The sequence below is a fragment of the Poeciliopsis prolifica genome, unplaced genomic scaffold (assembly GCF_027474105.1).
Source record: "Poeciliopsis prolifica strain line A6 unplaced genomic scaffold, Auburn_PproV2 SCAFFOLD004, whole genome shotgun sequence".
NCBI lineage: Eukaryota > Metazoa > Chordata > Actinopteri > Cyprinodontiformes > Poeciliidae > Poeciliopsis > Poeciliopsis prolifica.
This window is the reverse complement of record NW_026562379.1, coordinates 17,220,754-17,245,911: the sequence shown is the minus strand read 5'-3', so window position 1 is coordinate 17,245,911 and position 25,158 is coordinate 17,220,754. Positions and strand designations below refer to the sequence as shown.

Sequence of the window (25,158 nt, the reverse complement as noted above, 5' to 3'; positions counted from 1 at the left end):
TATATTCAATAGTTAGCTTGATAATAAAATACTTAGTAACAAAGCTAGCCATTTAGTTTGGAGCTAAATAGCTAGCTTGCACACTAAATTGTAAGTTCTGAGCTAAGTATTTAGCTTGCAAATTAAATATTCAGTTGGAAACTGTTACTTTTATAAATAAATGAATTACAATGCAATATAAACCAATATTTTTTTGTCTTAAACAATCCTAAATGTTGTTGAAATCCTGCTTTGCATTTTCCACCAACACAGAAAAAGTCAGGTTTTAACAACAATATCGGTTGGATGAACAGATTCTTCTAAACATTTGTTTGTTTTTCAGCAAATAAGAAAACAGATCACACTCTTTTACGCATCGATTGCTTTGAATGCTTTTTAAATGTTATCTAAATATAAATCGATACTACCTGTATCGGAGGAAGGTGTCCATGTGACTCTGAATATCCCACGCAGACAGTCGCACATGGTCCGCAGCAGGAGGCCCGAAAGGAGGCGATGAACCGGGGGAGCAGCCCGCGCAGGCTGGCAGAGCTGTGGGAGGCCGGTGGGGCTCGGAGGCGATCAGAGGGTCGGTTTAACTGTTTGGGTCAGAGTGACACTGAGCTACAGCGTCAGCATGGACACTGAATAGCCAGACGATGACAGAGGAAGAGGGAGGAGAGTATCGTGGATGGAGGGACGCGGTACCGGTTCAGAGGCGGGCAGACTTAGCCAAAACCCGAACTCAAGGAAGATTAGCTCATGGTTTTACTCAAGAAGTAAAAGTAGAAAGTACCACCCAAGAAATTACTCAAGTAAGAGCGAAAAAAATGTAATTAGTACAGAGTAACTGTAACAAGTAACTGATTCCGGAGTTTTCTTCCAAATTTAGCTGCCGCCATTTTGGGGCAGCGGGGCGCCGCCAGACGGAGTGCCGTAATTTGTCGAGCGCTGTCGTAAACAGCTCTCAGGGGAGGAATTAATTTCACATCAGTTCAAACAATTCAAAAGGATAAGTAGATTGATAAACACAAAAATGACTCTATCTCTCTCTATCTATAATGTCGGAATGTTTTAGTTACTTTTACAGGTAACTTTAAAAGTAACTAGTTACATAGTTCTGCTAGCAGAGGAGCCAAAAATTGTACTCAAGTAAAAAAATCATTATTTCAACAAATTTTTACTGAAGGAGAAGTAAGAGTGAAACAGTATTTAGCAAAAAGTCTACCGAAGTACTGAATAACTGATCAAAATACAAATCATTCAATATTTTAAAAATGCATATCTCGGCAGACAAAAATGTAGATATTTTAAAGATAAATTTACAATAACTAATTCAAATAACAACAAAAAATAACAAAATCAGGAAAAGGAAATTTTTTCCAAATCAGTTTATTTCATTAAAAACTCACGAAACTTTCACAAAAAACTGCAGGTGTGTTTCTGGTGAATCTTTGGTTGAAACATGCTTGTGTTTCATTCAGTGCAGAAAATCTAGACATTTTACTCAAGTAAGAGTAAAAATACATCATAATAAAATTACTCAAAGTACAGTGTAAATGTAATTGAGTAAGTCTGCTCATTCATTAATAACGAATAATTATTTTCACTTTTCTTATCAAATCAGCTGACTGAGGTACGCAGTTTGCTTTCATATGTGTTAATAAGTGTCTGTTTGTTAGACATAAACAAATAAGTGTGTATAAAGGCAGAGCAGGAGCGTATTAGCAGTAGTGGACAGTCAGCAGTTTGAGGTGACGTTTTGCCAAAGCCCGGCTCCATTGTCTGCTGCTGCCGGGGGCTTTATCTGCGGCCCAGCAGGGCCTTGTTTCTGGGCTTAGAGCGGCTGGACTCTGGCTGTTATTCAGACAAAATGACTGCAAACTCACCACAAGCATGGCTGCTCAGCTGGCTGATCATTTGTGATGATTTAAGTCTGAATTAGGAGGGGAACCGAAGACTTAAACTGTTTTATTTTTTGTCTTATGTGGACTACAGCGGTTTTTTTAGTTATTTTTTTGTAAATAAATGGTTGTGTTAGTGCACGACCAGCAAAGCTAATTTCTCAACTTTGAACACTTTCAGCACTTAGCTTCCACAAAATTAATTTTTTAAAGCGCACATTTTTTTCGTCAGTTTTGTAATCTTGCAGATGGAAAACATTCAACATTTGTGTTGAAGTTTTGTTTCTTGAATGTTGAGGATTCAATAAACAAACATTCATGCTCTTATTTTGAAGGGGGTGATGACAGTTTACATAGCAGTTCAGTTTTTTCTCCTGATTGTCTAAAAAAGGTGAAAGATCATAATTATTGATTTATTGCAACCAGAGGACATACAAAACGTAAAAAGTGTTTTGAAAAAGGATTTTCTTACCTAACAAACTTTATGCTCACAAACAACTGTTGTGGTCTGGCTATTTGCTCCCTGCTCAAGCTATCAATAATAGCTGTGTTTAGCTTTGTTGTGTCTTTTTCCCTCATTTTTGTTTTATTTTGTGGCATAAATCTGAGTTTTTGGTTGTTTTTTAACCTCAGAGGAAAGAAAAAGTTTATAACATTTTGTTTCTTCTTCTGTTTATGTCCAAAAGCTCGTAGACAAAGTTTGTAGCAAAAGTGCTCAAAATGATTACTTTTGGACACAAACCTTCATTTTCCGCTTTATTTTAAGACTAACTTTCAAAATAGTTGTATTTTAATAAGAAATTGAAGGGAATAAATGAGGATTGATCTGTGCAGTTTGTGTGCAATAAGCCTCAGATAATCTGACTGCAGAGCAGCTGGTAGCTGAGTCATGTGCGAATGTTTCCTTTCTGCTGAAATCCTGAAAATCCTGTGGGTTTAAGAGACGGTGGCTCGGATGGATCAAACGGCGTTTCTTCTCATCATTCACAGCTTAAACGTCTCATCTTCAGCTCCTTTCTTCTCCCCTGCTGCAGCTCAGAATCGTTTGCTTGAAGATGCAAAATCGTTAGACTGCCAAAAATAGGAGCACAAATGAAAAACATGTAATGGAAAGCTTTATTGTTTTTATTTAATTCATGTGGAAGATGGCAGCCGCTCAACCACTGACCTACACAGATAAGTGAGAATACAAAATGGGAGGAAGGAAAACAAATGTAAATGGCTAAATTTTCACCCAAAATATTTCCATAGAAATTTTCAAGAAAAAACAGAAATTTCAGTTTGAAAGTAAAAAAAAGTTTGAAAAAACTCAGATATTTATTTTAATTTCCAAAATTTTGTAGAAAAAACAATTAAATCTCTAAGTTTGGAAAATTGAAAATTTGCTATAAAAAATGCGGGAATGTCAGAGTTTGAAAAGCAAATATTTGCTAGAAAAAAATCCACAAATTTGGAGAAATCTCAGAAATTTTCTCAAAAGAAATTCTGGGAATCCCAGAAATTTTCCTAGAAAATATTTGGGTTTGAAAAGTGAAAAACATTGCTAGAAAAAAAACTGTCATTTTGAGTTTAATGTCAGAAATCTTTGAGAAAAAAAGATATTCTGAGTTTGAAATATCTTTTCTTTTTTTTTGACTTTTCAAAGTCAGAAATGACTTTGTTTTTAAATTTCTGAGATTAATCTCCAAATTTCTTCATTTTTCTGTCAAATTTTCTAGTTTGAATTAAAGTTAGGATCTTAGCATCAGCTTCTACCAAATAAAATGCTGTGGCATGCAGTGCGTTAGCATTAGCAGAAGTGATCTTTTTAGGTAACTCCACTGCAAATTACCAAAATAAAAGCATCTACTTTGTAACTTATTTCCAGCTCAAAGGAAACAAAATGTTTTCATCCTTGGAGTCTTTTAACCTTCATTTAGTTATTCTGTCATGTTCTCCAAACTGCAAGGCTGAGATAGAAATCTAATCTACGACGGCAAATTTATGACTTTATAATTTTATTCTATAAAATTTGAAAATTTGCCAGAAACAAACTCAGAAATGTTGACATTAATCTAATAAATTTTCTTGAAAAAAATTTGAAATTTCAGATTTTGTAAAGTTGTCTAGAAAAAAAACTCAGAAATTACTAAAAATGTAATTTTTTTCTAGCAAATGTTTACATTTTCAAACTAAAAATGTCCTTATTTTTTCTATTAAATTTCTGCAATTAACATAAAAATAAGAAATTTTTCTTGCAATTTTTTAAATTCTTTAAAGTCTAATTTTTATTTTTTCTAGAAATTTTGACTTTTTCAATTCCGAAGTTTCTTACTATTTCCTACAATGAGCTTCATGTCAAATGAAACTGAAATGATTCATATAAGTCTTTTCAGTTCACATGTTACCTAAAGATGAAGCAAAGAGATTAAATAAATCCCCTAACAAAAGGTTGTTGTTTTTTTTTTCTCAAACTTTAAATGCATTAGAATCAGATGGAGTTCAGTTTTTCAGTGTGGTGGAGTTTGTTTCACCTCCAAACCTCTGGCAGGTCAAAGTGTGAGCGAGTCAGAGAGGAGGAGCCACCGGTTGCTGTTTGCACCCTCGTCACCGCGTCTGTCCACCAGCAGAACGGAACGGCAATTAAAGTGCAGAGAAAGTAAAACAACGAATAAACTGTAAAATGGGTTTATTTTGACTTTCTGTGGATGTTAGCCAATCAGATTTCAGGGTCAATTTAGCTGAAATTGAGTCTAAAATAACTGAATAATATAAAGTATTGATTTTAGTTTAAGTACTTTTATTTCTTACCAGTTTTGTCTTAATTATTACCTGTTAACAGAAGACTTTTCATCACTTCCTGGAAGAATCCTCCACACTTCCTGATGAAGGAAAATATTAATTAAAAATGTAATTCCTCTCATATTTCTTTTGTTTATTCATCTTTTATTAGAAAAATCCAACTTTTAATTGGATCATGTTCATCCAGTGTGGGATAAATGTTAGCTGGCTGCTTAAATCTTGAGAAAGCACCAACGTTTGTGACGTAAGCTTGTAGAAAACCTATCAGAACATTTGCAAACTTTCCCAGAAATAACTGGTTTGTTGAGACAAGATGGCCGAATGTTGGCGTCAAAGGAGCGTTTTATCTTTGGCTCGGCGAATTTAAACCCCGCTTTGCTCACCAGACATGTTTACTGGTCTGCAGTCAGCAGAGACTGGGTGGGCTGAGGCGATTAGACACACCCAGAGCCAGGGGTCAACAGCTGACCCTCCAAAACGTCCACAACCAATTACAGGCAGCGACTGGGAGTTTAAACTCCGGCAGTGATGTCACGACTCCGGGGAGTTTATTCACAGGCATTTCTAGTTTATTCTCTTAAATTTCTAACATTTATCTGTCAAACGGGCACAAGGGAAAAATAAACCTGTAGCAACAGCGCCTACCAGTGTTTGAAATCTGCTACTGCACCCAGACACAAAGAAAAGTAACTGGAAACTATAAACAGACTCTGGAAAGGATTATGTAGGATTTCCTTGAACGTGAAATGTGAAATAATCTAGAACCAGAATATTTTCATCAATATTAAATGATTTATTGACTTAAACTCGGAGGTCTTTCTGAAAACTTGAGCATTAGTTTTGTCTTATTTCCAGTGTTATAAGACATTTACCAAAAATATTTTAACCAAAAGTACTTTGTTTTCCCAGTGAATAACGGTTGACAGCTCTGTTTCAGGTCTGTCTGTATTATTTACTTATTGACTGGGTAAATCATGTTAAGAAACCATAAACTGTTGATGGATTTTGATTATTGTGCTAAAAAAAATACCTCATTTATAGCTGATGAATTAACTCCTTCAGGTGTTTTTTCTTGGAGAAACTTGGAGAGTGACGGTGAACACAATGTTTTTTACGGTGTTCTTCACCGTGTTCCCAGCAGAGGCGGTTTCAATGAGAACACAGCCCCTGGACGGAAACATTTAATTGACAAAACCTTCCAAAAAGCGTTAAAAGTGGTTTAAAAACATAAAATTTTTTAAATTCCAGGCAATCTTTTTATTGTGAATCCATGCAGTTTGTAATGATTTACCTTCATGTCAATGCAAAAGCCGTCCTGCTTTTGGAAATCTATTTTGAAACGCTGCAGCATCGCTTCTCTCCAAACATGGCGATTTTATCGAATAATCGGAGGAAGTGGGTCCCCGGTGGAGCGGAGCGGCGGTCGTCCCGGGCTGCGCGCCGCCATGTCCGCCTCCTTGTCGCTCCTCCTCAGGCGGAGGTTTGGAGGCAGAAACACCCGGAAGGTCTGACCGACCGCAGCAGCTGCACCGGATCAGCTGCTATTTCAGGGTCTCTTTACCACAACAGCCGCTGTAACTTGATACAACCGTATGTGATGCATTCAGATGAGCAGGAACTAGTTATAGTTAGCCTCTTACCTTCACTTAATTTGCTTAAATATACTAAATATTTAGTTGGGGATTTTGGTTGCGAACTGAACATTTAGTTCACAAGCTAAATATTTAACTTACAAATAAGATAGTAAACTAAATGTTTAGCTTACAAACAAAATATTTACATAACAAACTAAGTATTTAACCAAATATTTATTTGGTTTGAAAAGTAATTTCTTATTTTTTTAGCTCAAAACTAAATATTTACATGGCCATTTAAGTTTTTTTTGTTGTTTTTGAAATTCATCTTAAATATTTAGTTTCCAACTAAGAATTTAATTTGAAACCAAAACATTTGCTGGAACTAAATGTTCAGTTTACAAACTAAACAAGTAGTTTGAAGCTAAATAAGTAGCTCACTAATTAAATATTTAGTTTTTAAGCTTAATAGCTTGTGGCTAAACTGCCATTTGTTAAAATCTGTCCTACAGATTTAGTAGGAATCTGTTTTTAAAAAGTTTAAAAAGTTTAGTTTGGAGCTCAATATTTAGCTTACAACTAAATATTCCGTCCATCCATTTTCGAACACCCTTGTCCCTAGTGGGGTGGGGAGGCGGGGTCACCCTGGACAGGTCGACAGTCTGTCACAGGGCAACAACTAAGTGTTCATTAAGCAAATTAAATATTTAGTTTGAAATTGTGACATATATAAAATAATGAAAAACATGGTGAAAATATGAATTTGAAAAAAAAAACATTCTTCAGTCAGACTAAATAATCCAAATTATTGCTGTTCAGGTTTGACTATTGGTACTATTGGCACTCCATACTTTTACCTACATTTTAGCTTTTTTCTAGCTGAAATCACACATCGCAGGTAAAAATGACAACACAGAAAATAGTTTAAGAACTTTTATTGAAATGATTTATTGATCACAGGCTGCTGCTGCAGATAATTCTTGATATTCCCAGATATTTTATGAGATTATGCCTGGGATTATTTGCTGTTTCAATCACGTTACAACAAATACGTCAAACAGTAAAGGTGGACCAGAGTTCAAACTGCTCCTGAAACTAAAAACTCTTGCTTTGCACGGTTAATTTTAATGTATTTTACTACTGTGAAGTTGTATAAAGGAAAAAAAAATGCACTCAGGTCCTGAAAGAAAGTTTAAAAATCTCAGAACTGGAAAATGGCACCAGATTAGGAAATAAAAACGCTAATTTCCACATTGATATAGTAAAAAAATAATCAGATTTTAATCCCTGAGTTGGAAAAACTCCCAGTGATGGTGAAGCTTGAAATGCTAAAAAACTAGATTATAAAATCCAAGTAACAATAAATTGCTTTATTGTTATAAAAAACAAAAAACATTGTTCTGTTACTAAAATTCATAAAAGCTACAAAATGTTTGAAAAAGAGACACAGGATAAAATGTTTGGCCAAAATGCTTTGTCAGCGTTTTACAAACTTCAATGTGTTTTAAGTAACAGATCAGCTAAAAGTATCACATAACTGAGAAATGGAACGAAAATAAAAGTATGATGAAAGTAAAGATGTAAAAACAGAAACTTGTTAAATCCATCATCTGAATATGGAGAGAGGATGGACTTTCTGCACTGGAAAAACTAAACCTGTGTTTTTTGTCGTTTCTAGTGCTAATATCTTAGTGCACTTTAAATAAGACAAACCTAACTTTACAGCGAAATATAAGAGCCTGTTTTAAGAAAATAATTCCTTAATATTGATGAAAAATGACCAGTTCTATTGGTAGATTAGTTCACTAATGAGAAATTTTCCCCATTAAAGTAGACCAAAAATACTAGGTGAGATTTTATGTTTTTGCAGTGTACAGATGTAATTTGCAGCATAAATACCCAAAGTTTTAAGGTATTTTTGATTTACTATAAATGACCTTACAAACAACTTTTCAGCAAATAATCGACTTACTGGGGCTGAGAAAAATGCACGCCACACTTTTCAGATTTTTCTGTGTTAAAAAAACCCTTTTTTTCTTTCCCTTTCACATTTATGCTCTTGAAATCCCAGTGAAGTTTGTGTAAAACCTCCACAAAATGTGGAGGGGAAAAGTAATTCAAGGAGTAAAGATTGTTCTGTGCTTCCAGCTCACCAGAACCAGCGTTCACCCGGGTCCAAAGCCCAGGAGAACCAGAACGCCACACGTGTGCAAACGAGTTCTGGAGCGAGGGGATCAGCAGACGTGTTTGAGGTTTGCATCGTGACTGATGGGGGCGCTGTAGGCCGAGTCCCAGTCCCGCTCGAAGACGGCCTTCAGCTGGGATTGGACAGTCGGGTCCGGCGAGTTTGTCTGGTTCACGACCAGCGCCGACCCGGCCGTGTTCAGGAAGTAGTCCCCCGACCAGTTAGACGTTCCTGAGGACAAAACACACATATTAATATACTTCATTTCATCATTTTAACCCTCTGTAAGAAAATGAAATCTCTCTGGGCATATAAAAATAAAATCACTTTTTCTTCTTTCCAAATTCGATTTCCAGTTTTAAATGTGACTTATTGTCCTTGAACCGGTCAAGGCAGATTTATGGTCTACACAAAACATGTTCATCACATTTGTTTTGCCCACAATCATTCGGAGTAAATGAAATTTCAGCTGTTTTGGGGCGTCCTGTCACTTTAAATCTAGGTCAGCTGCTGCTGGCCACACCACCGAAACTCAACGTTTACACTCGCTTGGAGTTATGCAATCTTCATACGTGTTTGAAAAGCAGAAGTTGAGCCTCCTGCACAACCAATAAAAATACAGAAAGTGGTTTCTGAATAGTAAGTCAACAACAAAATACTTGTCTTGTCAAGTATTTATACTACGCTGTACTTTGTGTAATTATATTATTAAGTAGCTTTACTTTTCCTTGAGTAAAATTTCTGGGTTTTCTACCCACAAAACACGTTTTAACCTAAAAATGCACCAGACTCAAACACAAACTGCACTTTTTAAAGTTTCATCAGTTTTTTTATTGAAGGAAACTGATTTAGACAATTTTTAATTTGCCTAATTTTCTTATTTTATGTTTAAACTTATATAAATTTCTGTCATTTTTGTTTTTAAAGTACCAAAATTCCCACTTAACTTTATATTCTGGTCCATCTGATGATGTCATTTTTAAAAGTTAAATGATTGATAATTTGATCAGTACTTTTTATCAAATACTTTTTTACTCTTTATTTTAACTCCAAATATAAAGAAGCTGTAAAACAAGATGGCCGCCCTGTCGTCACTCTGAAACCCAAGTGAATTGGTGAATTTTTTTTTTTTTTTAAATCCATATTTTCCAATAATTAAATCATGAAAACCAAAGATTAAATCAGTGGATGTGCCACAGGTCTTACCAATATACGCCACTTTGTCGGTCACCATGTACTTGTTGTGGTTCACTCTTGCGTAGGGAATCTCTTCCTGCCTCGGGTCGGCGGGAACCGTAAACAGCCTCTGAAAACCCGACACGGTTACTGTAGGAACCAGCCCAGCGTCCCGCGGCTGTGTTCTTCAGGAGGAGGCGCCACTCACCACCTGGACGTCCAGCTTGGTTCTGTAGTCGTGAACCGAAGCCAGAGACTTCAGGAAGGGCAGCATGACGGGCGGAGAGTGAGGCCAGCAGCTGATCAGCAGGCGAACTTTGACCTTCCGCTCGTACGCAGACCGCCTCAGCTGCGTGTCGATGTCGGCCCAGTACCTGCACACAGCGCAGAATATCACACCGAAAATGGATATTTTGTGAAATTACAGAAGGGAGACGGAATGATTTTTACATTTATCAACTGTAATGAGTTTTAAAAACTAGACGCACAAGTTTGCATTTATTCATAAGATCAAAATTACGACAAAGTATTAGCTAACAAAAAACTTTAATACCAGAATAAAGACATAATATTACACAATAAAGTCCTGAAATCAAAAGAATTATATTTTTAACAGAACCAAGTTGTAATATTACAAGGATAAAATTTTTATACTTCAAGAATTATGTCGTAATATTGACAGAATAAAGTTGAACTGTGGTAAAATTAGGAATATTGTGCATCTTATTTAGTTATACTTTAGTATAGGTTTTATGAATAATTAAATACTAAATTTGTTCACACGTCATCAGATTATTATCAGCATCAGTTTGTGTTTGCTGCTGATAATCTGACTAAATTTTGGCTGATCTTAGCCTTTCAATTTGATCGATTGGCTTAAAAACTGAAGACATGGTGGATCAAAAGTTATCAAAATTAAATATTCTAACTTTTATTTACTTTATTTACCTTTTTTTTTATTATTTTCTTCTTTTTTATTTCTTATTGGCTAACATAATCCACATGATGCTACCGCTAGTGTTGCTAAAATCCACTCAGCTTTACCTTTTCGGATGCGTATACTCTGTGGTGGGCAGGTAGTTCATGACAGCGATGTAGATGAACTCCTCTGCGTCATCAATCACGCTGAGAAGCGACTGAAGATCTGGAGTCCTGCCGGCGGCGCAGAAGGACAGAGGAGAGCTCTGAACGGCAGAGGAGAGTTAGCAAAACAGGAAACAGGAAGTAGGGGTCTGGTGTTACTGGAATAAAAGCTGATCCTCACAGAGAGGTAAACGCTGGACGGCGTGCTGTTCAGCGGCAGCTGGAGCGGTGTGTCTTTGTTGTACAGCGTGGAGAAGGTGGACGGCCACGGCGACGGGATGGACTCGGTCCCTCCAACCAACCAATAAGCTTCAAAGATCTTCTCCAGGTCTGAGGCCAGGCAGCTGCAGTTGTAGACGACGGCTCCCAGCTCCTTCACCTGGACAACCGTGGAGCCAAAATGTTTCACGGGAGAATCTGGATTAAACAGGGCTGGTTTATACCAGCCCTGTTTAATCCACTTTAATCCAGCTCCTGTCCGTTTGTCTAGAAGGTCCGGTTCGGTTGTGGAGGCCTGAATCGAACCAAAGAGCGAACTCTGGTTCACCTACAAACCCCAGTCTTGGTTCAGTTGAAGTGAACTCTAGTTCGGTTCAAATGCACATGTGAATGCCAAGCGGACCAGAGACCGCTCCAAAAGCAGGAAGCGGACTATAGGGCATTCTGGGTAAATACACCCAAAAGAAACATGCTAGGGTAGCGCTAGCATTCGAAATAACTTTTGATGTTTAACCAAAGACAAAAGAAAAATCCTACAGTCGCTAAAATCCGATGCCACTCCATTTCTGTTTACATTTCAAGAAGAAGGCAGATGGGCTCGGCGTCTTCTTCAGAGGTTTTCTGTGTCTTATCCTTCAGTGATTCTTGGTGCAGCGCCAACTTAAACTACAATACAACAATAAAATAAAATTTCAAGAAACTTAAGTATAAATCTTACCACGCTAATATTGATCGGATATTGATATGGACTTGGTATCAATATTATTGATATTTTGTATTGATCCAACCACCTTCACTACTTGGTTGTGCAGAAGGCTCTACTAATGCTTTTTACGAAGATATACAGTTGTATAATTGCAGCCATTTTCTCTCTAAAACAGCTTAAGATAGGCAGAACTGAGCAGAATGAAATCTCAGTATCTAAGAATGTTTTAGTGGAAAAATGTAATAAACATGTTTTGTATAGGCCACAGGCCTATCCTGAGCATTTCAGGCAGTCTGGCTGTACCTGCGTCAGGGACCTCCAGTCCATGTTGGCGCTGCCGATGTAAATGTGCTTCTTGTCGACGACCCAGAACTTGGTGTGAAGAACCCCGGTGGTGAGCGCCCTCATGTTGACCGTCCTGACGTCGGCGCCTGAAACACACCTGGGCTTTAGCAGGCGCTCTTTGGTGATAATCAGATTACAGCCAATTATTCTTAAGATACGCCAATAGATGTGAAGTTAGGGGAGCCTCGGTTATAAACTGATTTTTCTGTGAAGAGAAACTGCAAAGTGATTGCAAAAAGTTGTCCTATGTGTGGATTTTTTGTTGTTGAAAAAGCTGAAATATTCGAAAGAAAATGCAGCAGGAGAATCTGAAATACCTGGGAGAAACGCTAGCACCATTTTGTTTCGCTTTGGGCTGATTGGCTGAACGCACAAGAGAGGAAATGAGGGAAAATGTGGAGCTAAGCGCTAAGATGGTTTCCAGAGAGCATCAATGCGTATCAAAGAATATTTGGTGTTTTAACTATTAAATTAGACAGCTTTCATCATTTTTTAGAGTAAATTTTAAATATTCACAAGCCTTAGATATTTCTGTATACTGAGAGTTCACTTCTGAATAAATATATGATTTATAAATGTAATAACATATAAAGGCATACTTTATAAATCACAAAAAGGCCAAATTGTTTTAATTAGTGGTTGGACTCAATCAAAATTTTAATTAAGTTAATAGCAAGATTTCTAATGAATTAATCACGATTTAATAAAGCTATATATCAACCACATTTAGTTTATTCCAGCGTCTTTATGAGCTTTTCTATTGACTTATCTGTAATCCCTCTGAGATAAATATCCAGAAAAGAGTTTGCTGCTTTGATTTTCATAATGTATTATTATTATGCATAACAAAGTGACAGTACAATTAGCTTGTGCACTTTTTTTCTAGAATTCAATCTCTTAAAGGGAAATCGCCAAAAACGTTGCACTTCAATTAAAAAGCAAACATTAACTGGTTTTTAATGTTTGGTTAAAACCAGTTTTGCAGCCGCTGAAGGTAAATGAATCACCTGAATCGTTGAGCAGTTTGAGGTCAGCTTGTGGTTTTCCCTCCTGCGAATCGACCGCAACCCGAACGTCAAGCTTCCCGGAGAGTTCAGCCAGCCGCTTCAAAACTTCCTCCCCCTGCGCAAACAGGAACCGTCGTCACACACGACACTGCAAAAACCAGGAAATCCTACCAAGAGTTTTTTGGTTTAATTTCTAGTGTCACCTAGAAAACTTGTCATCAGACAAAGCGCACTTAAAAAATAACTTCATCGAGAAAAAGGAGCTTATTTTAAGTCAATGTTTTCTTAATATCGATGAAACGGTTCCAGTTTCATTTCTAGAATGATCCGCTGAGCCGTTACCTAGCAACCCCAGCCAAGCCCAGCCCGTTACCTAGCAACCCCAGCCAAGCTCAGCCCGTTACCTAGCAACCCCAGCCAAGCTCAGCCCGTTACCTAGCAACCCCAGCCAAGCCCAGCCCGTTACCCAGCAACCCAGTTCTAGTTCCACTGGCCGATTATTTCACTTCTAACTAGGAGAAAAATGTTTTATTATGCACTAAGAAATGATTAACTTAAAACAAACTCTGATATTATGGAAACATTGACATTTTGAATGTTTTTTTATTCACTATTCAATAAATATTACATCAATTTAGCATAAGTGCTAACATCATACCGACTCATTTTAGACGGTGTGGGAGAACATTTTATCATCAGATAATATCTTTTTTCAGCACAATCTTCTCTTTTTATTATAAGAAAATATTTAATATTTTACATTAATTACATAAATTACATTTTTTCCCACAGTTCTTATGTTTTTTTTTTTTTGCAACAGATCGTTTTTTTTTGTTTGTTTTCTTTTTGTCTTTTCTTGCTATGCGAGCTTGAGGAGCAAAGCGGCTTGATGAATTTGTCTAGTGGCCAATCAGAGAGTGAGCATGAAAATAAGATTTAAATAAATTATTTTAACTTGTATTTTACTTTTAAAAATTATGAGGAACATTTTAAGATTAAAACAGGTGCCACAGCGCCCCCTGGCGGGATCCACTTTGAAAAACACATTGCCATTTATACTAAAAACAATATAAAGTTCTGTGTAACATTTAGTGTTTTTGCAGTGTAAAGAACCTTGGGTTGGCTCTGACCTGAGAGGCTGAGGGTTCCTGAGTGCCGGTGTCCTCGTTAGTGAGCGTCCAATAGAAGGAGGCGATGTCGACGCTGCTGCGCGCCTCGCTCATCAGGCGGACCCACGCCTGGAAGATGGAGGGGTTGCTGGTGCTGGAGTTGAACTCCATCCCCTCTGGGATGCTCTCCACCAGAACGATCCTGATGGGGTGAAGGACAGGAAACAGCCCAGAAATTACAAACCGTCACAGAGTTTTACAGAAACTCCAGGTAAAGGCCTTCCACCTGCGAAACTTTACATGTTTTCTAGCAAACTTAATCAGGGAATATTGAATTTTTTTTTGTATTGGAAATATGTAAAATTAATCTCAAAATGTAAGATTTTCTTTGGAACAAATTTACTCATTTTTCTTCCCATTCATCTCTAATTTTAAGTAGTAAACACAAAGCTTTTTTTGTGTTCATACTAAACTTTTCCACTTTTGTCAAAACTTGAAACTTCAAGGCGTTCTATTTGTATTTTAAAATACAGACAATGTAAATGTCAATGTAAATGATTTGATGTTCTAATTAAAATGCGCTACACCAAAATAGCATTAGCGAGAGGAAGCTAATGCTAAAATGCTAAAGTCAGACAAGTCGACTCCCATCACTTCAAAGATGTTTGTTCACAAAGCAGCCAAGTAAATTCATTTAGCAGAAGCTAAGTGTGCTAAACGTTTTCAAAGTTAGCAAAAATGCTAAAACAAAGGACAGGATGGCTAAAACATATCATGACATAAGCTTTTTATATGGTTATTGATAATCATCGATTAGGTTTTTTTGTTTTAAATATCTAAAATACTAACAAACTGGTGGGATAAAATCCTTCCTGTTTCATCCCCAGTTTTCGCTTCATATTGTTGTTTTGTTTATTTTGAGGGATGGTGACAAAACCCTAAACGAGTCACTCAACAGGCTGTTGCCAGGCAACCAAACAGCGACTAAGTTAGTTGATTCCACCAACTTAACTAAACATTTCAGCTAGCTTGTCCTCTGCCTACATCTCCCAGAATGCCATGTGGCTCTTTGAATATCCTATTATCTACTGATATTTATGCAATCGTAAATATATCTTTATTGAGTTATTTTCCAGCATTACTAAACCGCTAAGTGAAAAAGTAGCTGCGCTCCTAGCGAATTACTGCTAATGTTAGCGTCTTTGCTTACTTGCAGGGGTCTGAGCAGGACTCCACTGTCTCCTGAAAGCGGCTGCTGATGGAGGCAGGATAGTGCAACGTTGACCCTGCCGACTTCACTGACCCCGCTGACCTCGCGCTCAGGATGTTGTAGAGCGCCATGGCAGCCAGAAGCACACAGGCCACGGCGGCCAGAGCGATCTGACACCTGGCGAACTGACGGAGAAACGGCTGCAGTTATTTATTTGTCTATTCTGTCCTGAATCAGAGCAACAGACTGAATCCGAGGAGAAACTCACCAGCTGTGCTCTGCGGGAGAATTCCTGCCGCCGTCTCTCCGGATCCACCATCTGCACACAAATTCACTCGATTACACTCAACTGTGTGGGATTTTCATATGAAGCTGGGTCTGGAAACTACTATCAACAATACGGGTTAGATGACACTTTAGCTTTGTGAGAAGTGAAAACAGTTACGTGACTGAAACCTCCCGTCATTTCACATTTTCATAATTTATCAAATCAATAACTTCCTGTTTTAGCAGAATGATCTCATGACTCTTAATGAAACATAAAATACACTTAAAGAACAAGAACTAAGAGGTTTAAAATGCTCTAATACACAGAATTATTAGCATATTAAAATATTTTAAATGATTTACTGAGACAGATCGAGATTTTAATCAACAGCAGCTCATTAATATTCATTTAGATCAAACACATTTTAGAAAGTATAATATAATATCTTGTACTAATATAAATCGAGGAACAAAACTACAATCATGTTCAATAAATTAAAAATAAGTCGTAGTGTTTGTCATATTAAATACTTTTTAATACTTAAGCAAGTATTAAAAGTAATTAATCTAATCAAGGCTACATTTCTGTTTTTAAAGATACATATTTTGAATGGCCTGATACAATATTACAATTTTAAATGCCACGTTTTTATTAGCCGAAAGTGAAAAATTATCACAATTATCTGAAATAAAGGCTGTCAAACATAAATCTGTGTGCATTAAATCAACATAATGTGTTTTAATAACTGATAAAGTTAATAACATATTTTTTTTCAGTAATATTCTAATTTATTGTAATGCCTGAAGAACATGGTTACCTGGTTATAGGTGACGTCCAACTTCATGTTTATGTTTCTGTCCAATATTTCCCAAAGATTCCGAGAGAAAACATGAAGAAAATGAAAAATATTTCACATTTTTCAGTCAAACAACAAAAAAAACAATAAAAAAACCCAAAGAGAGTGAGAACAAAACAGAAGCAGTTCTGTTCTTTCCAAACACGACAAACAGAAGTTTCCAGGCGTTTGAAACAGAAAGACGATCAACAAAGACACACAGCTTGTTTTGTTTTTAGATTTTCAGCCACAGTCATTTTTTTTAACACAATGAAGTAACCATATTACCTGGCGTTGTTGTAAAAGTGCTACATAGAAAACATGACTTAAAAGAAATTTGACTTCCTGATTCAACACCTTGAAATTGGGCCTTTGTCTCTTTCTGAAACTCCACCTTCACTATCACTATAGCGCTCCTGTACGAAAGCTGCAGAATGTACAGTTTGTAAAACAAACATATTTTTAAAACTGTCACTATGTTATGACAGTATTGTAAGTATAATCTGTGAAAAAATTGAACTCCTCAGTCTTCTCTGAGTTCCAACCAATCAGAGCAGGGAGGCGGGTCTTAGCGCTGTCAGTCACTTTCTGTGCTACACTACAGCTAGCATAGCTTGTTGTAAACGCTATGCCATCTGTTACCATAGCCACAGACGGCAGCACATAAACGGCTTTTCTGTAAGTTGTTTCTTTACCATTAGCACATTTAGCAGTGAGTACATGAGGATGATTGACAGTGTTAGGCCCCTCCTCCTGCCTCTGAGCTGCTGTTGGCTAGTCTGCAGGATTTCTTAAATATGCAAATGAACACTTCAGGTTTGTTTTTGATTATGTGACATTGTAATATTATGTGAAGCTTAAAAAGAGTTAATTTGACATAATTCTGCCCGGTTTAAGGAAGTGGGGAAGTTCAGATGCTGACAGCAGGAATGTGCCACTTTAAAAGCCCTGAGGCGGCAGTCACAAGAGAAACATGTGAGGCATCTCTGCAGCTGGAACAGGACTACTGCAATTAAATCAAACTGTTGTTTCACTTCAAAAAACAAACATCCCGCCATCCTCCAGTTATTAAAAAAAACATATTATGATCCAGCTTCTACTTCTGCTAGAATCTAATGTTCTACCCCGTGAACAGATTCAGTGAGAGGAATCTGTTCTCCTTTAATGTGTTTATCTAAACCACTGATGTGATGGAAATTTTTTCAAGTTTTGAAAATGCACTAAAAAAAATATTTTACCAAGTAATTTTGGTCTAATATCTCGAAACACTTGAAATGAGACAAAACTAACTTACAAGTGAGATACAAAGGTTGTTTAAAGTAAACAGTTTCTTAATATTTACGATAAAGGTCAACTTCCACAAGACGTTTTTTTCCCGTAAGTGGAATAATCTACCAGTGGAAACAGTACTTTAAAAAAAAATCAATTATTTACCTTAAACAAGTTCATATTTCTTGCTGAAACGTTATTTGTAAGTTAGTTTTGTGTTATTTTATTGTACTAAGACATTTGCACCTGAAACTAAACCAAAAATACTTGGTAAGACTCTCGTGTTTGTGCAGTCTGCAACTTTACCTTGCTGCCCGTAACCTTAATTGTAAGTCTTCCCTGGGTAAAACCACATGTCTGTATCTGTTGAGCATAGTATAAACACTCAGTCCTGTGGCAGCTATTTGCTAATTCATTGAAATAAAAAAAAAATGCTTTATTCATTCTAAAATAATAACTCATTTGATCTTCAAAGAGTTGCAGTGGATAGTGAGAAGTATTTCCAGTAGCAGCCAATGGATCCAACTGAAGACTGCTGCAGTATGAGTGTCTCATGACTGTCATCACATGCTAACAGCTCAATTTCCAAGCAGAGGAAATCATATTTTACTGTAATAAGTCCTGAGTGACGTCATCAATTGTTGACGAGGACTTTATAATCTTTGTCTGGCTAAAAATCTGAAATTAGTTTTTGAGTACTTAATCTGGTAAGTATAACTCCCAACACATTGTTTACGAACTGGAACTAGAAAATCCCAATTTATAATAATTAACATGTTGTTTACATTGAATTGAGGAACGAAAATAAAAACAAAGGAACTATGACTAGAGTTTTTCTGACTTGTGATAATGGGCTGCGAATTGACTCAAAGCTTACTGCATTTGGCAGTAAGTGAGAAACAATCCGGTTTACCTTATAGCTATAAATTAATCCAAAGTGAGGAAAGCAGCTTTCATTGTTTACTTGAGATCAGAGGAACGAAAGTCGCTGACAGAGCAAAACCATAAAAAAACATTCACTTTCAGTTGAAAATAATGATTAAAAACTCCCAACTCACCGGTTAAAATGCGTTAAAAGTCCTTGGATAACTGCGTCTATGTGTTCTCTTTAAACACAATGACGGCTAAATGCGCGTTTAACTGACAACACATTGAAAAGACAGAAGTTAAGCGCTGTATCTGTCACAGTTCACTGCTAGCTTCATACAGAACTGACAACAGAGAGCTGGGCAGGTGGTCATGTGAGCCGGCGAAGCAGCCAATCAGAACTGAGACTGCACCGTGACGTAATCCACATTAACTATATCACTTTTGACCACGTGAGGCCGCTGTTTTACACTACTCGATCTTAGCTGCACTTTTGAATAGTGAAAGGTGGGCTTTAAATATATACATATTTACATGAAATAAAACGAAATCAAATGAAATATTTATAAATTCTGAACATAATGGTCCTTTTTTTCACAGGGGAGGGTTATTTTTAAAATCTAGTTTCCAGCAGTGGAAACTAATCAGCTTTTTCCAAAGCATTATGTAGTTTTCCACAAAGTATATGTAAATTTTCTCTTCTTTCTTTCCAGAAAGAAAATATCAAAATATAGTTTAAGTGCCCAAATTGTCAAAATAGAAAATATTTTTATCATCCCCTGGAAAAATATGGACGTTTTTCTTCATTTTAAAGGCCAATAGTACAAAATAAAATGGCACTTCTTTATTAATGACAACAAATTTCTGGTAGTAGATTATAAATTGTCTTTTTTCAAAGCGCATGTAGTTTTTATACGTCAATATGTTGAATTTTCCTTCATTCTGGAAAAAAAAACATCTAAAAATAAAACTATTTTTTTCAATTTGTAAATGTTTCAGTGACCAAATTGTCAAAATAGAAAATATTGCCATAATATTTTTGCAAAAGATTTATGTTTTTCTTTATTTTAAAGTATTTACAAAATAAAACGCAATTTTTCTTCTTTACAAAAGAAAATATCTGACAATCCACATAAATATTTACATTTTAAATGTTGAATTGCCAAAAAAGAAAACATTTCCATGATCATTTGCAAAATAATTTTCTTATTTTAAAGGGCAACAATACAAAACAACATGAAGATTCTTTAAAATAACAACAAATGTTGTTTTTTCCAAGCTTTATGTGGACACTTATGAAGCATTATTGAGCTTAAATGAGGGCAAAAATCCACCTTTATTTCCAGATCAAACTGCAGAAACACGTCACTTCCCGTGGCGGCCAGCAGGGGGCACCAGAGCGCAGGAATAAACCGCTGAACCTGGAGATGTTTCGTCTAACAGATGAGGTCATTTCCACCAGCAGGTAACAGAAACATCCAGGTAAAACAGAGGAATGCGCCTTTATTTAAAGGTGATGAATGGCCAGTTTGCTTTTGTTGGCGGTGAAACCAGCAGATTGATAAGAAAGAAAGAAGAAGAGAAATTCCAGGTTCACACATGCAAACACACCTGCTTCCTGTCAGCTTACAAACCAATGAAATATCAAGCTGAAGGTGTGTAGCCACAGAAACCAGGTCAGAATAAAACCTAGACAGTTTTATTATTTTACAGCAACACAGACAGACTTATAGTGAGGCAATAAAACACCGGCAGGTTTCTCTTCTGCTGCACATTCATTTTGTTACTGTTATTATCCCCATTGAGTCTCATATTTTCTGGGATAAATTTGACGTGTTTGTTTCCATCGTTTTGTGAGTTAAAGCGATTTTTTTCCTTCTGTTTTCCTGACAGCGTTGCTTTCAGGTTGTAGGCGTGTTTGTGTCCCTGTGACTCTGCCGAAGGATTGATCCAGAACTCAACTGTGGCTCAATTTTTATTACCAACCCAACTTCCTGTTTTTTGTTTTTTTTTTGTTTTATCCATTTCTGCTTCTTACGATGCGTTTTTAAAAGTTTACATGGACACAAAACGTCTTTAAACACAACCAGAGCTAAAATAAGACATTAAGATGGTATTTTAGCACCGTCAGAGGCGTTTTTAATAAATAAGCGTCGGTTGATATTGTTTTATTTCTATTGTGTGAGGATTATTTATGGCTGAGATGGCCATAAAACCCTGTGACATCACTACAGCAGGCTGTAATGGCTGGTGACGGTGTACATGGAAACAGGAGCTATTTTAGGCCACCGCTTTGTTGTCCCAAGGAGATAATACTTTTCTCTTTCTTCTCATTTTAAACCTTAAATAAATGCTTTAAAGTAAACATTTCTGATCTGAATGAATGCTAGGTGAGACAAGAAATGTGGAAATTAAGATTTTTTACTCTTTTTCTGTTACAATAAACCCCAAAATGTCCATAAGGAGAAGTTCTGAGCTGCTGCAAACAGAAAATAGGAATTTTTCCACTTAGATGATAAAAAAATGACGGTATTCATGCTTTTACTCTCAATCAAAAGTATAACTGAAGTGCTTTTTGTTTGTTTAGTTCAATGACGGAGTTCTTTTTTGGGGTGTGGCAGCATAACAGCTTTATTCAGTTATTTATTAATTACTTTATATCAAATGAAATCAACTGAAATGACCAAAGTGTTGCACAAAAATATAAGAAAAAAGACAATCTGTGCATAATTTTACTTAGAAATAAACCACAACTGATTAAAAATTAACAAAAATAATTCAAAAGCAGGTTTCCTGAAGTTCTACTCTAAAAAAAAAGTTAAAACAACATTTGAAATTTGTTTTGGTTTTTAATGAAAAACCAAAGCAAAGAACTGCTTGAGTTGACATCAAATTTTAAATAGATGGAGAAAAATAAAACCTAAATTCCTGGTTTGGGTCTGAATAATGTTTCAACGGTTCGAAACGGGATTAAAAATGTGTTGACCAAAAACAGGCGTCTCTGATTTAAAAAAATAGATTTTACAGTGCGGAGTCGTCAGGACTCAAATAATAAACAGGACAAAACAGATTTCTATTTAAATTTGTTTTAAAATTTTAACAACTTTTTGTAAGTGTTGCATTCAAATATGGCAGAAAACAAATCAGAAAAAAACATTGAGTTCTGTTGGTGCAACTGATAAAAATGCTTTAATTTCTCAAAGCCACCTACAAAATGTTGACAAATATCTAAAAATAAAACAAATTTTTAAATGTTTAAGTACCCAAACTGTCAAAGTAGAAAATATTGCCATCATCATTTAGCAAAATATTAATGTTTTTCTGTATCTTAATTGTCAACAATTCAAAATAAAATGGCAGTTTGTTAAAAATTGCAACACATTTTCTGTAAATTGTCATTTTTTCAAAGTGTTATGTTGGTTTGCACCATAAATATGTAGATTTTTTTCTTATTTCTGGAAAGAAAAGATCTACAAAAACACAAACTTTTAAATTTTTACATTTTTAAGTACCCAAATTGTCACAAAAAAAATCCCAATAAACTATTTCCTCCAGTAATGCAACTTTAGGCCGGCAGCGTTGTCCCGGACCAGTTAACAGGTTTAGTACCTCTGCTGTTAACTAAACATCTTGTATGATAAGCCTCTTAAAGCAACATGCGTTCACACCCACATCAGGTAACACTCTGACTCATGTTCCTGTTTAGGGGTGGAGACAACGGAGGAACAAAGAAACATTAGTCTTCAGCATTGATCCGTTGTTCCCTCTCTCTCTCCGTCTTTGCCTCCAGGATCTCCGGAAAGCTGCTCACCTGTGCAGTTAAAGGATGCAGAGACGGAAGCGGAGCGCGCCGCTATAAACCGGAGCCGCCGCCCAACTGGCTGTCAGGTGTGCCTCCGCATGGCATTCCTGGATGATGTTCCACAAGCGGCAGGCGGCGGCTCGGGTGTCGTAAACACCTGTTGCTACGGCGCCGTGCGGCTCCAACACACAAGATCCACCACAAAAACCGATCATTTGAATTTGTGAGTGGATTTAAAGTGGCAGCATTTAGTAAAATTGACTTTTTTTGAGCTTTACATCAAGTTATAATGCAACAAACACAAAGTTTGATTCTTTCGTGCGTGCTTGAGAAATCCTTTAATCTCCATGGCAAACATTCAGTTGAGCTAAATGCCTGGTTGGACCTAGCTCCTTTAGACTAGCCAGTAGCAATTAGCAAACACCTGGTGAATATGCTGAGCTCATTATCACAGCTACTTCTCAGACCCTGTTTACATGACAATGATCCAATGAAAACTGAATTTTTGTTCCATTTCTGTAAACACATGAAGTGTGTTTACAGAAATTAACACATGAAGTGTGTTTACAGAAATGGCTAGCGCTGGGCTAGCCTAGCGCCAGTGCTAGAAATGGCTTGTGGTCTTTAGCAAAAGACAAAAGAGAAATCCTAAAACTGCTCAAATCTGACACTACTCCATTTTTGTTTACAGTTGTGTGTTCACTAGCTGCATTTCCATTGTCAATATATTTAAACAATTTGACATTTTGAAAATAAATTTGCTTCATGGAACCATGCCAATTTAGAAAAAGAAAACCTCGTTTTTTGATCAAATGTTTTGGCATGACGATGAGGCAATTATATTGGCTGTACCCATATTAGTATATTTCACAAAACTGCAACGGCAATACTTTTTTTTGTACTATATAAGTCACATAATCAACAACAGGATGTTACTGACGGAAATGTCAAAGAAGACGACAACAGGAAGTAGTGGGATGATGGAGAAACATGTTTTTTACTGACTTGTAACGTTTATTTGTAGCAGTAGAGAAATATGCTGGTAAAAAATTCCTTGAAGTTATTCCACAGTTAACAGGTGTGACGATATTATCCGGTTTAAGGTGTAAAAGTTGCTGTTTCTCCTTTGACTCACCTGGACAAAAGCAGGTAAAAAGCCAAAACAGTGAGCAAGCTGGAGCTGTAACGTACAAGGGTCGGACTCTGGAACACAGCCGATAAATTAGAGCCCAGAAATGATGACATCAAATTGATTTTGACAGAGGGCCAGTTCGTTCTGTTCCCCTTCAACTCACGTCTGCCTGGGCTGGACTGCATGACCAGGTGTGGGCGATCCTGGTCACAGAGTGTGTGGATGTGGATGTGGGGGTAGAAAAGGGCAGAAGAACAAGCTGTTTGCCCAGAGATGAACTGCTGAACCACAGACTGGGTGAACTGTAAGGTGATAAAACGTTTAAAAGTCCTTCATAAATAATTTAAGCCTGAATCGACCAAGAGAGCAACTTAAGGTGACCTATTACGCTTCCTGCCAAAGGTTAGTGGCGATACAGAACATGTTCATTACACTTTTTGCACAAAAGCGTTCTTACAAAATGAGAGTCCTGCTTATTCCTGCCTATTTTGAGCTGCTTTAGAGAGTCTTGTCTCTTTACATCTAAATAACCTGATGCCGGCCACGCCCCCCAACATTTACACTCTCTGCAAACAGAATTATTCATCTCCACTTCTTGAAAAGCAGAAGTGGAAACTCCTGCACAACTAACAAGAATGCAGGAAATAGTTTCTGAATGGAAGTCAACAGCAAAATATTTTCTGTCGAAACATATTGTCTGCATTTAAGATAAAAATCTGGAAAATGTGCCAATACTTTTACCCAATTAATCAATTAATTGTCTGAATAATGGGCTACTAAAATAAATGCTGGTTACAACCTTACATTAATTAAGGTAAATAAAAATCAGGATGATCATATTTCTCATATAAAATAAGCTTAAGTGGTTGAATGAAAAATCTGCACATGTCAAAGTTTCATCTGATTAATTGATTAATCGTCAGAATAATCAATTACTAATACACAAATACTTTATAGCTGCAGTCTCACATTAACTAAGGTAAATAAAAAGTAAGGTTAATGTATTCTTAGTATTCCATAAAATAAGTTTAAGTGGTTGAATAAAATTGCAGGCAATATGTTTATTTGACGATTAATCGATTAATCGTCACAATAATCGACTACAAATATATAAATAGTTAGTAGTTGCAGTCTTATATTTTTTAATGTAAATAAAATGAATGTTACATCTTGGTCATAAGGAGTTTAAGAAACCTTACTGAGTAAATCTAGAAGCTTTTAAAAGAAAACATTATTCATGAGTCACACAGCTGCTGCAGCTGCTGCAGCTGCTGCTGCTGCTGCTGCTGCTGCTGCTGCTGCTGCTGCTGCAGAAATGTGACGAACCAAGTCAACATGAGGCAACATTTGAATAAGGAAAACACATGTAGTCCTTTAGTTGTGGGATGTGACCTAATCACAGATAAAGTACAAAGAAAAGCATAAAATTTTTGTGTGAACCACAAAAATTTGCATGCAGTGTTAGCAGCCGGTTGTATTTGTTTTAAGGCTTTTACAGCAGAAGGAAAAATGTTGATTGATATCTAGAGTGTCTATAAAACACATTCCAATGCAAAAATAACAAAAACTAACCAAGATTTTTACCTAAAAATACAGAAATGAAAGTTAATGTCAATAGACCTCAGAAAACATCACATTTTACCAACTATTTTTGGTCTAGTTTCTCCTGAAAATACTTTAGTTCACATGAAATAAGACAAAACTAAC

At 36.4% G+C, this 25,158-nt stretch overlaps 1 protein-coding gene and 1 long non-coding RNA gene across 2 annotated transcripts; both read right to left on the bottom strand.

The window, feature by feature from the left end:
- Window positions 1-1,358: 1,358 nt before the first annotated feature.
- Window positions 1,359-6,172, bottom strand: LOC129358744 (uncharacterized). Its single transcript, XR_008605831.1, has 4 exons — window positions 5,956-6,172; window positions 5,695-5,831; window positions 4,695-4,744; window positions 1,359-2,954 (listed from the first exon to the last, which is right to left on the bottom strand). It is a non-coding gene; the product is annotated as an uncharacterized LOC129358744 (long non-coding RNA).
- Window positions 6,173-7,158: 986 nt separating this feature from the next.
- Window positions 7,159-18,874, bottom strand: pld3 (phospholipase D family, member 3). Its single transcript, XM_055027864.1, has 12 exons — window positions 18,709-18,874; window positions 16,364-16,400; window positions 15,547-15,597; window positions 15,279-15,463; window positions 14,090-14,270; window positions 12,960-13,074; window positions 11,911-12,038; window positions 10,864-11,061; window positions 10,644-10,783; window positions 9,808-9,973; window positions 9,630-9,729; window positions 7,159-8,654 (listed from the first exon to the last, which is right to left on the bottom strand). The coding sequence occupies exons 2-12, from the start codon at window positions 16,388-16,390 to the stop codon at window positions 8,473-8,475; spliced, it is 1,473 nt and encodes a 490-aa protein (XP_054883839.1). The 5' UTR covers window positions 16,391-16,400; window positions 18,709-18,874; the 3' UTR covers window positions 7,159-8,472.
- Window positions 18,875-25,158: the final 6,284 nt, after the last annotated feature.

What these genes read in the sequence shown, in the direction of transcription:
- pld3 (XM_055027864.1), bottom strand. Translation starts at nt 16,390, where the DNA reads ATGAAGTTGGACGTCACCTATAACCAG. An exon ending in AGGAACCCTCAGCCTCTCAG is followed by an intron (nt 13,075 to 14,089) that starts GTCAGAGCCAAC and finishes CTGTTTGCGCAG; the next exon opens with GGGGAGGAAGTTTTGAAGCG. An exon ending in CGTCCAGCGTTTACCTCTCT is followed by an intron (nt 10,784 to 10,863) that starts GTGAGGATCAGC and finishes TCTGCCGTTCAG; the next exon opens with AGCTCTCCTCTGTCCTTCTG.